The sequence below is a fragment of the Tursiops truncatus genome, chromosome 3 (genome assembly GCF_011762595.2).
Source record: "Tursiops truncatus isolate mTurTru1 chromosome 3, mTurTru1.mat.Y, whole genome shotgun sequence".
NCBI lineage: Eukaryota > Metazoa > Chordata > Mammalia > Artiodactyla > Delphinidae > Tursiops > Tursiops truncatus.
This window is the reverse complement of record NC_047036.1, coordinates 160,534,794-160,547,941: the sequence shown is the minus strand read 5'-3', so window position 1 is coordinate 160,547,941 and position 13,148 is coordinate 160,534,794. Positions and strand designations below refer to the sequence as shown.

At 47.9% G+C, this 13,148-nt stretch overlaps 2 protein-coding genes across 6 annotated transcripts in view; one reads left to right on the top strand and one right to left on the bottom strand.

Annotated features, from left to right (window-relative positions):
* Window positions 1-9,958, bottom strand: part of MAU2 (MAU2 sister chromatid cohesion factor) — a 34,480-nt gene extending 24,522 nt beyond the window's left edge. For all 4 annotated transcript variants that reach the window (XM_033854048.2, XM_073803137.1, XM_033854049.2 and 1 more), the window contains exon 1: window positions 9,645-9,958. In XM_033854048.2, coding sequence (XP_033709939.1) covers window positions 9,645-9,923 — 279 coding nt within the window. In that variant the 5' untranslated portion in view covers window positions 9,924-9,958. The remainder of the gene's footprint in view (window positions 1-9,644) is intronic.
* Window positions 9,959-10,203: 245 nt separating this feature from the next.
* Window positions 10,204-13,148, top strand: part of SUGP1 (SURP and G-patch domain containing 1) — a 29,553-nt gene continuing 26,608 nt past the window's right edge. For both annotated transcript variants that reach the window (XM_033854045.2, XM_033854046.2), the window contains exons 1-2: window positions 10,204-10,335; window positions 12,061-12,232. In XM_033854045.2, the coding sequence (XP_033709936.1) occupies window positions 10,227-10,335; window positions 12,061-12,232 (281 nt within the window). In that variant the 5' untranslated portion in view covers window positions 10,204-10,226. The remainder of the gene's footprint in view (window positions 10,336-12,060; window positions 12,233-13,148) is intronic.

The following is a 13,148-nucleotide window of genomic DNA, read 5'->3' as shown; positions in this document are numbered from 1 at the left end:
ATCGGCAAGTCGGAAGTGGTCTCTACCTTGTGGGTTTGGTGAGGATCCAAAGAGACAGTGCTCCAAGAACCATGAACGCAGAGCCTGGCATGTGGAAAGCACCAAGAATACTATAATAATTCCCAGGGAGGAACCGGAAGAAGTACGGGTTGCAGGGGAGACAGGGGGCAAGTTGGTAGCATCATGAAGTAAAGGTTCCTAAACACATTTCACTTCCTAAAGTCAGGGGAGACTCAGAGAATGAGTGAAGAAAATGGAAATGCGAACAGGAGGAAGCACAGATACTCTTCCATGAAAATGCTTAACAGCAAGTTCTGCAAATGCAGCTTCTGTACCAGGTTCTGCTCCCAGCTGATGTGGCATGGAATTTACCAGGACACAGCCATGATCCTAAAGGATGAAAGATATGCTCCATCTGTGCCTGATGATGAAAGGCCCAGAATTGAGCCCTTTTAGGCCTTAAAATAAGAAAGGGAAGCTTTTAATCACTTGCTGGGAAGGTAGCCATAGACTCTTGGGCTAAACCTGGAAGCACAATTAAGGAGTATCTGACTGGCAGTTTGGAGCTGCTTTCTAAGTCAGACGAACAACCACTAAAAAGTAGCCCCATTGCAAACACACAGAGAAAGCAAACATGGCATCAACACAGATGCTGCAGTCACTAAAGACCACTGTCCAAAGAATGACTGCCTGGATTATAGCAAATAACGAACAATCCATTCCAGAGAAGTAGCATTTATTCCTCTGTGGCTTTCAAATCAGCAAAATCTAAGGATGATGATGCACTTTCCAGATAAATTAAGAAAGTTAAGGGGGAAATAAATACACATCTAAGTACAGATATAAAGATTCTCAGTTCCACAGTGGAAGCACAAATGACTGAAATGGAACTGTTTGAAAAACAGTAAAATATAAGAGAAGACTGAAAATTTACACAGGAATAGTATGTAGCAAGAGGAAAGACAACAAGGCAAAACTGAAATGAAAAAGAACACAATCTGACAAAACCTGTAGAAATAGCTTCACAAAGTATCTAGCCAAGAGATTTTGATGTAAAGTGACATTCCTTATAATCATGAATGATTTAGCCAGAGTCCCAAAGGAGTCAAGAATTCTGTTGAGGGGACTTCCCTGGTGGTGCAGTGATTAAGAATCTGCCTGCCAATGCAAGGGACACGGGTTCGAGTCTTGGTCCGGGAAGATCCCACATGCCATGGAGCAACTAAGCCCATGCGCCACAACTACTGAGCCTGCACTCTAGAGCCCGTGAGCCACAACTACTGAGCCCACGTGCCTAGAGCCTGTGCTCCACAAGACAAGCCACCGCAGTGAGAAGCCCTCGCACCGCAACAAAGAGTAGCCCCTGCTTGCCGCAACGAGAGAAAGCCCGTGTGTAGCAATGAAGACCTGACACAATAAAAAATAAATAAATTAAAAAAAAAAAAGAATTCTGTAGATACATCCCCATCCCTGCCAAAACCATAAGCAAAAAGAGAAGGCTCTCTGGTGAAGTGTCTTGTCATGCACTGTAATAGTTACAGGACCTGCTGAACAGATCCAGGGAATGAGGCAGCCAGCAGGTACTCCGAAGGCCTGCAGAGGCAGGTATGACTGAGAGACCAATGGCTGCAACTTGGATAAAGCTGCTGAGGAAAGGGAGAAATACCCTCCGTCCCTCTGATGGGAACCCTTAACAAATGAACTGATGAAGCAGATGGGTGAGTATATTACACATTCCTTCTGGAAAGCTTACAAATACAGTTGAGGAAACAGAAATAATAATCTACCCTTATATATATAAAAAAGTGATTACAAACGAGGTTAAAGTCTCTCATAGGGAAAGCAAAAGATGATGAAAATAATAGTTAAGGAAGATGAATGTAATACTAAGTTCAGAGGTCAATTAAAAGTTTTATCTATAGCACTTATATGATTCTTTACCTAGTAAAGAATGAAAGGAAAGGAAAGAATAAAAGTTGACAGCTCCGTGATTTGGAAAAAATGCACAGCTAATAAAGAATGAAGTTTAAAAAAAGCATGCTTGCATTGCAACACAAAAGGAGATCAGAAACAACCAAAGAAGGAAAACATTACAAAGAATGGCACTTTAACTGAAATCTGGACAAACTTTCACGTGGGGATGCACCTGACAGAAAGAAAGGTATTTCCAGGTGTAACGACAGTGCGACCTAGGAGGGTACCCTGTGGCTCTATGGAAGACCCCACAAGATTTAGGGTTCTGTAAAATCGAGGGAAAACTCTCCACGATGATAAGGATTTAAATTATGGGTCCAAAGCCAAGCAGCTACAAGGAAGCAATCTGAGGCATGGCTGCTTCTCCTTGACGGCACTGAGTGGGCAAAATATGATAAGGACAATATACACAGTGACTGGACTTCCCCGGTGGCGAAGTGGTTAAGAATCCACCTGCCAATGCAGGGGACACAGGTTCGAGCCCTGGTCCGGGAAGATCCCACATGCCACAGAGCAACTAAGCCCGTAGGCCACAACTACTGAGCCTGTGAGCCACAACTACTGAAGCCTGCATACCAAGAGCTCGTGCTCCGCAAAAAGAGAAGCCACTGTAATGAGAAGCCCATGCACTGCAACAAAGAGGAGCCCCCGTTCACAACAACTAGAGAAAGCCTGCATACAGCAATGAAAACCCAACGCAGCCAAAGATAATTAAATAAGTTTATAAAAATATATATACATATATATATACAGTGACTATGAACCACTGCTAGAAACAGGCTGAATGGAAAGGAAAAAGTAAAACTATCACTGTTTGCACATGACATGATACCATATACAGAAAATCCTAGAGTTGTCACCAAAAAATATAATTTATAAATGAATTCAATAAAGTTGCAGGATACAGAATTAATATACAGAAATCTGTTGTGTTTCCATACACTAATAATGAACTATCAGAAAAAAAATTAAGAAAACAATCCCATTTACAACTGTATCAAAAAGAGTATGGGCTTCCCTGGTGGCGCAGTGGTTGAGAGTCTGCCTGCCGATGCAGAGGACACGGGTTCGTGACCCGGTCCAGGAGGATCCCACATGCCGCGGAGCGGCTGGGCCCGTGGGCCATGGCCGCTGGGCCTGCGCGTCCGGAGCCTGTGCTCCGCAACGGGAGAGGCCACAGCGGTGAGAGGCCCGTGTACAGCAAAAACAAAAAAAACAAAAACAAACAAACAAAAAGAGTAAAGTAGCTAAGAATAAATCTAACCAAGGAAGTAAAAGTCTTATACTCTGAAAACTCTAAGACATCAATGAAAGAAAATGAAGACTACAGAAACGAATGGAAGCTATACTGTGCTCATGGATTGGGAGAATTAATATTGTTAAAATGACCATATTACACAAGGCAATCTGCAGATCCAATGCAATCCCTCTCAAAATACCAATAGTATTTTTCACAGAACTAGAACAAATAATTCTAAAAATTTTATGAAAACACAAAGGACTGTGAGTAGCCAAAGCAATCTTGAGAAAAAAGAACAAAGCTGGAGGTATCATGTTTCCTGATTTCAAACTATGCTACAAACCTACAGCAATAAAAACATTATGGTAATGGCACAAAAACAGACACATAGATCAATGGAGAATAGACAGCCCAGAAATAAACCCATACTTATACAGCCAATTAATCTAGGACAAAAGAGGCAAGAATACATAATAGGGAAAAGACAGCCTCTTCAATAAATGGTGGTTGGGGCACTTCCCTGGTGGTCCAGTGGTTAAGAATCAGCCTTCCAATGCAGGGTACGTGGGTTCGATCCCTGGCCGGGGAACTAAGATCCCACATGTTGTGGGGCAACTGAGCCCACGCACCACAGCTAGAGAGAAGCCTGAGCACCACAACTAGAGAGAAGCCCACGCACTGCAATGAAAGATCCCGCGTGCTGCAACGAAGACCCAACTAAACCATAAATAAATAAATAAATAAATATTTTTAAAAAATGGTGCTGGGAAAACTGGACAGCCACATGCAAAAGAATCAAACTGGATTACTTTCTCACTCTATATAAAAAAATAAACTTAAAATGGATGAGACTTAAAGACCTGAAACCATAAAGCTCCTAGAAGAAAACATGAGCAGTGTACTCTTTGATATCAACCTTAGCAATATTTTTCTGGATCTGTTTCCTCAGGCAAGGGAAACAAAAGCAAAAATAAACAAATGGGGGCTTCCCTGGTGCCGCAGTGGTTAAGAATCCGCCTGCCAATGCAGGGGACACAGGTTCAAGCCCTGGTCCGGGAAGATACCACATGCCGCGGATCAACTAAGCCCGTGTGCCACAACTACTGAGCCTGCACTCTAGAGCCTGCGAGCCACAACTACTGAAGCCCGCGCACCTAGAGCCTGTGCTCCACAACAAGAGAAGCAACTGCAATGAGAAGCCCGCGCACCGCAATGAAGAGTAGCCCCCGCTTGCCGCAACTAGAGAAAGCCCACGCAGCATGGAAGACCCAATGCAACCAAAATTAAATAAATAAATAAATTTAAAAAATAAATAAACAAATGGGACTACACCCAGCTAAAAAGCTTTTGCACAGGAAGGAAACTATTAACAAAACAAAAAGGCAGAATGGAGAGAATGGGAGAAGATACAATTGTCCCTCAGTATCCTCAGGGGATTGGTTCCAGGAGCCCTTGAGGATGCCAAAATCCACAAATGCTCAAGCGCTTATATATTTTTATTTTTTAACTGAAGTATAGTTCATTTACACTGCTGTGTTAGTTTCTGGTTTACATCAAAGTGATTAAGTTACATATATTCATACATATACTTTTTCATATTCTTTTTCATTATGGCTTATTACAAGATACTGAATATAATTTCCTGTGCTATACCTTGTTGTTTATCTGTTTCATATATAGTACTTTGTACCTGATAATCCCAAACTCCTAATTTATCCTTCCCCTACCTCTTTTCCCCCTGGTAACTATCAGATTGTCTTCTATGTCTGTGAGTCTGTTTTCTGTTTGAAATAAGTTCATTTGTATCATATTTTAAATTCCACATATAAGTGATCTCATATGCTATTTGTCTTTCTCTGTCTGACTTACTTCACTTAGTATGATAATCTCTAGGTCCATCCATGTTGCTGCAAATGGCATTATTTCATTCTTTTTTATGGATAAGTAGTAGTCTACTATGTATACATATACCACATTTCTTTATCCATTCATCCATTGATGGACATTTAAGTTGCTTCCATGTTGTGGCTATTATAAACAGTGCTGCTATGAACATTTCAGCGCATGTAGCTTTTTGAATGAGTTTTCATCTTTTCCCGATATATGTCCAGGAGTGGGATTGCTGGATCATATGACAACTCCACTTTTTTCTGTTGTTTAATATATACATTGCTGCCGGTATCTTTTGTTTTTTTTTTTTTTAGATTTAAAAAAAAATTTTATTTATTTTATTTATTTTATTTTTGGCTGCACTGGGTCTCCGTTGCTGCCCATGGGCTTTCTCTAGGTGCAACAGGTGGGGGCTACTCTTCGTTGCAGTGTGCAGGCTTCTCATTGCGGTGTCTTCTCTTGTTGCAGAGCATGGGCTCCAGGCACACAGGCTTCAGTAGTTGTGGCGCATGGGATCAACAGTTGTGTCTCGCGGGCTCTAGAGCACAGGCTCAGCAGTTGTGGCGCACTGGCTTAGTTGCTCCGAGGCATGTGGGATCCTCCCGGACCAGGACTCCAACCCGTGTCCCCTGCATTGGTGGGTGAATTCTTAACCACTGCATCACCAGGGAAGCCCAACAACTCTATTTTAAGGAACCTCCAAACTGTTCCCCATAGTGGCTGTACCAATTTACATTCCCACCAACAGTGCAGGAGGGTTTCCTTTCCTTTACACACGCTCTAGCATTTATTATTTGTAGACTTTTTGATGATGGCCATTCTGACCGGTGTGAGGTGATACCTCAATGTAGTTCTGATTTGCATTTCTCTAATAACTAGCAATGCTGAGCATCTTTTCATGCACCTATTGGCTATCTTCTTTGGAGAAACGTCTATTTAAGTTAAAGTCCCTTTTTTAAAAAAAATAATTTTATTTATTTCATTTATTTTATTTTTGGCTGTGTTGGGTCTTCGTTGCTGCACATGAGCTTTCTCTAGTCGTGGCGAGCGGGGTCTACTCTTCGTTGTGGTGCATGGACTCTAGGCACGTGGGCTTCACTAGTTGTGGCTTGCGGGCTCAGTAGTTGTGGCGCACGGGCTTAGCTGCTCCGTGGCATGTGGGATCTTCCCGGACCAGGGCTCGAACCCATGTCCCCTGCATTGGCAGGCGGATTCTTAACCACTGTGCCACCAGGGAAGCCCTGAAAAGGGGGCCCTTGTGCACTGTTGGACTGTAAATTGGTGCAGCCACTATGGAAAACAGTACGGAGGTTCCTCAAAAAATTAAAAATAGAACTACCATAAGGCTTCCCTGGTGGTGCAGTGGTTAAGAATCCGCCTGCTAATGCAGGGGACACGGGTTCGAGTCCTGGTCCGGAAGATCCCACATGCTGTGGAGCAACTAAGCCCGTGTGCGACCACTACTGAGCCTGTGCTCTAGAGCCCGTGCTCCACAACAAGAGAAGCCACCGCAATGAGAAGCCCGTGCACCGCAACGATAGTAGCCCCCGCTTGCCACAACTAGAGAAAGCCCGCACACAGCAACAAAGACCCAATGCAGCCAAAAATAAATTAATTAAATAAAAATTAAAAAAGACCCTACAATATTTCAAATTAAAAAAAGAAAACAAAAAAGAAACAGGTTGAATGGCCTGAAGACAAGGGAAAGGAGGTGGCAGGATTTGTTGTTAACTGAGAGAAGGGAGAGCTTCAGAACCAGCACATCCACTAAAGGCACTGGGAGTCAGGCCCGGGCAGTCACAGCCTCCACCCTTCCCACACCCAAGGAAGCTTGACACTTCGTTTGATCTCAGCCTCATCACTGCTCAGGAGAGACCCTGATATCAACCAGTCACCAACAGCTCAGGCACTCCTCGGGATTGACCTGAAACTCTGAGCGCTTCTCAAGGCTTGCTCCCCCACCTCATTCAGGACTCTGTTCAAATGTGACTCCCACAAATAGAGACCCCCTCATTACCTTTGCTAAAAATAGCTCCCTGTCAACTCCAACCCTCACCCTGGTTTTCATGGTTCTTCTATCGCTGCCTAACCTTTTACTATATATTCATTGTTTGTCTCCCTCACAAAAACATAAGCTTCTGTGGGCAAGGACTGCTTTAGTCACTGTTGATCCCCAGCACCTAGAATAGGTCTTGGCACCCAGTGTGAGCTGATTAAATATCTGCTGAATGAATGAAAGAAAAGAACTTCACAAAAACAACGACTTGGACTTCCCCGGTGGCGCAGCAGTTAAGAATCTGCCTGCCAGTGCAGGGGACGCGGGTTCAAGCCCTGGTCCAGAAAGATCCCACATGCTGCAGAGCAACTAAGCCCGTGCGCCACAACTACTGAGCCTGCGCTCTAGAGCCTGTGAGCCACAACTATTCAGCCCATGTGCTACAGCTACTGAAACCCACGCGCCTAGAGCCTGTGCTCCACAACAAGAGAAGACATTGCGGGGCTTCCCTGGTGGTGCAGTGGTTGAGAGTCCGCCTGCCGATGCGGGGGACACGGGTTCGTGCCCCGGTCCGGGAAGATCCCACATGCCACGGAGCAGCTGGGCCTGTGAGCCATGGCCGCTGAGCCTGCGCGTTGGAGCCTGAGCTCCGCAACGGGAGAGGCCACAACAGAGAGAGGCCCACGTTCCGCAAAAAAAAAAAAAAAAGACACTGCAACGAGAAGCCCGTGCACTGTAATGAAGAGTAGCCCCCGCACACTGCTCCTAGAGAAAGCCCGCGGCAGCAATGAAGGCCCAACACAGCCAAAAATTAATTAATTAATTAATTAAAAGAAAAAACCAACCACCACCCACGACTTATCGTCTTGGCATGGACCCTGGCGATCTTGACCTTAGATTTTTTGTTGTTGTTGTAAATTTATTTATTATTATTATTTTTTAATTTTTGGTTGCGTTGGGTCTTCATTGCTGCGCTCGGGATTTCTCTGGTCGCGGCGAGAGGGGGCTACTCTTTGTTGCGGTGCGCGGGCTTCTCATTGCAGTGGCTTCTCATTGCGGAGCACGGGCTCTAAGTGCACGGGCTTCAGTAGTTGTGGCACGGGAGCTCTAGAGTGCAGGCTCAGTAGTTGTGGTGCACCGGCTTCAGTGCTCCGCGGCATGTGGGATCTTCCCGGACCAGGGCTCAAACCCGTGTCCCCTGCATTGGCAGGTGGATTCTTAACCACAGCGCCACCAGGGAAGCCCTTGAGCCTAGGTTTGAGCTCAATTTTGTTAATAAGTTGCTGTGTGGCTTTGGGCAAATCACTTTACCTCTTTGGGCCCATACTGCCTCATTCGTGAAACAAGGAAGTGGATCAAGAAAGAACTAAAGTCCCCTTCCAGCTCTTTACAGTCTGCAAAACAAAGATCTGATTATCCTACCAAAGGCAATTTGTTACTAGCCACCGGTGGGTTCAGATTTACCTCAGGATCAACACATTTTTAAAATCGAAGTTGACTGTATTCAAGAAGTCTTGGGCTTCCCTGGTGGCGCAGTGGTTGAGAATCTGCCTGCTAATGCAGGGGACATGGGTTCGAGCCCTGGTCTGGGAGGATCCCACATGCCGCGGAGCAACTAGGCCCGTGAGCCACAACTACTGAGCCTGCGCGTCTGGAGCCTGTGCTCTGCAACGAGAGGCCGCGATAGTGAGTGGCCCCCGCTTGCCACAACTAGAGAAAGCCCTCGCACAGAAACCAAGGCCCAACATAGCAAAAATACATAAATAAATTAATAAACTCCTACTCCCAACATCAAAAAAAAAAAAAAAACAAGAAAAAAACTCACCTCATACCTCTGGCAGGAAGAGAGGAAAGTAACCATTAAAAAAAAAAAAAAAAAGAAGTCCCTCCTCTAAGCAGAATAAAGCTGGGTGAACGGCAATTGGACACACCGTATGACAGGAGCGCGGTGTTGCTCTAAGTAGAAACAACTGCACAGCCAGAAAGGACAGAATGATGGCCACTTTCCCACATTTTTTGAGGCACCAAGATCCCACACGTCAACATGGGAAGATAGGGCCTGCCCTCTGAAGGGGACGGTTGAGTGGATGGTGGGAGGAAAAGAAATCACAGGTAGATACGGAGAAAGCAGGAGCCCTGAGCTCTGGAATCCAGACACCCCCCCAACCCCCCGCCCAGTTCTGCCTTTTGCAGGACTTCAAACGACTGCTTCTAGGCTCTGGGCCTCTGCCTCTCACCTATGACTCCCCTCATCATTGATGGGGGCACAACCCTGTTGCTCCTGAAAGACGCAACTCTCGGAGTACCCGGACCGGAGTCCTAGGCCTCTGCCTGTCACCAGAAACATTAAGTACGGTACGGGGCGAGTTCCCTCGGGTCCCCTGAGAGGCTCACGTCTTCGGGGTCTTGCTGCTGGTGCGGAAGTCACGCCCCAGGTCCCGGAGGAGCGGCGCCGGCGGCCCCCGCCCGCCAGGGTCGCGACCCCTCAGCCCAAGCTCGGAAAAGAGCCTGCACCTCCACCCTTGCGGCCCGGCCCGCGCTCACCGCCTTCTCCAGGTGGCTGCGCGCCTGCTCGCTGTTCTTGGTGTGGTGGTAGAGCACGGAACCGAGCTGCAGGTGTGTTCGGGCCTCAATGCGCTGCGGCGGCTTGAAGGGGAACACGGCCTGCAAGCAGTGCACACATAGGCGGATCTTGGGCGGGCTGGAAGTGCGGAAGTGTTCGGCAAAGCCCAGGAGCGCCAGGTACCACGACTCAGCCGCCTCGGCCTGCGCTGCCTGGGCCGCCGCAGCCTGAGCCGCCGCCGCCGCCGCCTGAGCCGCCATTTTGGCCTCCCCAACAACAAACTGCCGCCACAGGGAGGCGGAAGCAGGCGCACGGGGCGGGGCCGGGAGCGCCTCGCGTTTCTCGCGAGAGCTTCTGTACAAAGCATCCTGGAACATGTAGTTTGTATTTGGAGTGGCCGCGGCTCCGGGAAGGTCTGAGAAAAGGCGACACCATCTGGTCCGCGGGACTGTGACCGGAGATTTCCGATGGGCTGAGGTTTGCATTTCTAGGGTGAAGACCCCAGGTGTCCAAGCAATGGCAGGGCGTGGCTTGCCGACGCGGACTACATCTCCCATCAGGCCATGCGTACTATAACAAGCGCCCCCCGCCGCCACCACCCCTCCGCCCCCGGTGGCGCCGGAGCATTGTGGGATTGGATGAGTCTCAAGATGGACAACCGGGATGTTGCAGGTAACAGCCCCCGCCTCCCCGCAAGCGTCTGCCTGGGTGTTCGGGCTATGAGTCTTTGCTTAGCCCTACCGTCGGGCCTACCTCAACCCGCCGGCCCTTAGCCTCAGCTTCCCGGTGGCTGGAAGAGGCGGCTTCTGCACCACCCCCGTCTCCCGAGACCCCAGACCAAGTTACCCCGCCCCCGCCCACCCCCCCCAACCGCTGGTTTGCTGAGGACGCCAGGCTTTCCTTAAAGGCCGCCACCGGGATCTGCCCTGCGCCTGCTTTCCGAAATAACCGCCTTCAGGGCTGCTCAGACCTCCGCTCCCCGAGCCAGTGGCAACCTTGGGCTGTCCTGCGCCTCTCTTCGTGGCAGCTGCTGACTGGCCTGTATCCCGCTTTCTGGAAAAGCTGTTTTTCCGAACTGCACTTGGCTTCCCTGTACACATTTTCCTGGGTCTTTAGAGCCCCTACTTTAGCACAAGCTTTATTCTTTCCCCACCCCAGCCCTAGCCCTCCACCCAGACTGGGATACATTGAAGAAATATTCATTGTGTGCTAGGCACTGTGCTAGTTGCTGAGGATGTAGTGTAACCAAAACGGGGCCATGCCTTCCTGAAGGCTACTTTCTACTGGGGCATCACAATGCACAAAAAAGGAAATATTTACAGAGAGTGAGTTATAATGATACGAGAGAGTGGAGGTGCAGGTTGCTGATATTGGGTGGTCAAGGAAAGCCTTTTTGAGAAGAAGATACTTGAGATGAGAAGATGCCAACTATTGGAAGGCCTGGAAGGCAGAGCCTTCTATGCAGAGGGGGACAGCAAGTGCAAAAGCCTTGAGAGCTTGTCATTTTGAAGAATGTCAGGGATGAAGTGGAAGTGGGGAGGGGAGCCATCTCTGGCAGCGTCTTGAAAATCGGCTTTCAGAATTTGGATTTTATTTTGAGTCCCATGGGGAACGTTCGAGGTGTCTTCTCCATCTCCACAACTACCACCCTTGTCTGAAGACACCATCATGTTTTGCTTGGAGCCAGTAAGCCTCCTTGTTGGTCTCCTTGCTGCCTATGCACTCTGTCCAATCAGTAGACAGAATGATCTTAAAAATAAAACTACCAGTTGGATCTTATCAGCTTAATACTCCCCAGTCACTTCCTAAAACCCTTTAAGTAAAACTCAGACTCCCTATTTTGCCCTACCCCCGCTAGCCCCACCCCTGGAACCGCCTGCTCTGACCACATTGGACCTCTGCTTCTTACTCTGCCCAGATCACTCCCCATGTGGCTTTTCAGGAAGCCACCTCTTTATCTTTCTGGTTTTAGCTTAAATGTCCCCTTTTTTAACGGTTATTTTCTGACTAGCTGTATAGGTGGTCCTCTGTTATGCTTTCTCATCTTTTTTTTTGTTTCCAGCAGAGAGCTCTTATCATGATTTTGCAACTACTTTTTTGTTACAAGTCTTTTGTCTCCTCAGCCAGAGGTGAATCCCACATGGGCAGAGGCCCCTTCTGTCTTGATTAGCACCAAGTACAGCATCTGGTGCATAACTCAGTAAATGTTTGCTAAATACAGCATCTGGCGCATAACTCAGTAAATGTTTGCTAAATAAATGAAGGAACAGATGTGTGAATGTCAATTTGAATGTTAGTTGCTGCCTGAGAGGGCAGCTCTGGGCTGCTCCCATAGCAACTGCTGGGCACGTTTTTGGAGCAAAGGTGATTTCTGATGTACTTCTTTTACCTCCCCAGGAAAGGCTAACCGGTGGTTTGGGGTTGCTCCTCCCAAGTCTGGAAAAATGAACATGAACATCCTTCACCAGGAGGAGCTCATTGCTCAGAAGAAACGGGAAATTGAAGCCAAAATGGAGCAGAAAGCCAAGCAGGATCAGGTGGCCAGCCCTCAGCCCCGGCATCCTGGCGAGTAAGTCTACCCTGAGACTGGATTAGGATCTTTGAGGGTCACCAACAGAGGGTTTTGCTTGCGAGAGTAGTCGAGGTGTTTCTGCATCTAGCCACAGCCTGATGGTGCAAGGAGGAACGCAGGTGCACTTTCAGGAGGCTGTGTGGCAGGAGAGAAACAAGGGGTGTATGGGAGCCCAGAGGATGGCTGCCAACTCTTTCACTCAGTGGTTATTTACTGTTGACCTGTTGTGGGCCAGGGACCAAGAATACAGCACGGAGCAAAAACCCAGATTCCATCTCTGCCTTTATGGGGCTCACAGTCTACTTGTGAAGGGATGCTCTGGTAGGTAACATGAGGCAGTGTGCTCCCAGATGCAGCAGCTGCCGTAGGGATGCAGAAGAGGCTCTGCATTCTGAAGGCCCCAGGCAGAGCCAGCCCTTTGAGGAAGCAGGAAAGGACAGCAAAGGGCAGAAGGGAGGCGAGCCCCTGTGTGTCAGGCAGCTCGAGCTGCTGCACCAAAGGGGCTGTTTCTGAGCCAGGAGAGAGGGTTTCCTCCTGACTGTCCTGAGAGGCTCTGAGGGCACCCAAGAGTTTTGAGCAGGGGTGGTGTGATCATGAGGGCACCCAAGAGTTTTGAGCAGGGGTGGTGTGATCAGGGCGACAAGATCCAAGAATTTCAGGCTGGAGGTTGACAGAGACAAGCCCCTTCCTCTGCGGTCTGAAGTGTGGAGCATGTTAGCCCTCGGCTAAGGCTCTGTTCCAGCTCCCACCTTTTCTAAGAGTCCGTGGCTTCTCCTTGAGGGCGGGACTTAGACTTTATTCTTGTTGGAACCTCCAGGATGTTCAGGAACATGGGGACTGGATGTTGAGTAATCTGTGGGTGGGCTTGTGGACTGTCACCCCTGGGGTTATGGAAGGACTTGCACAAAGATGG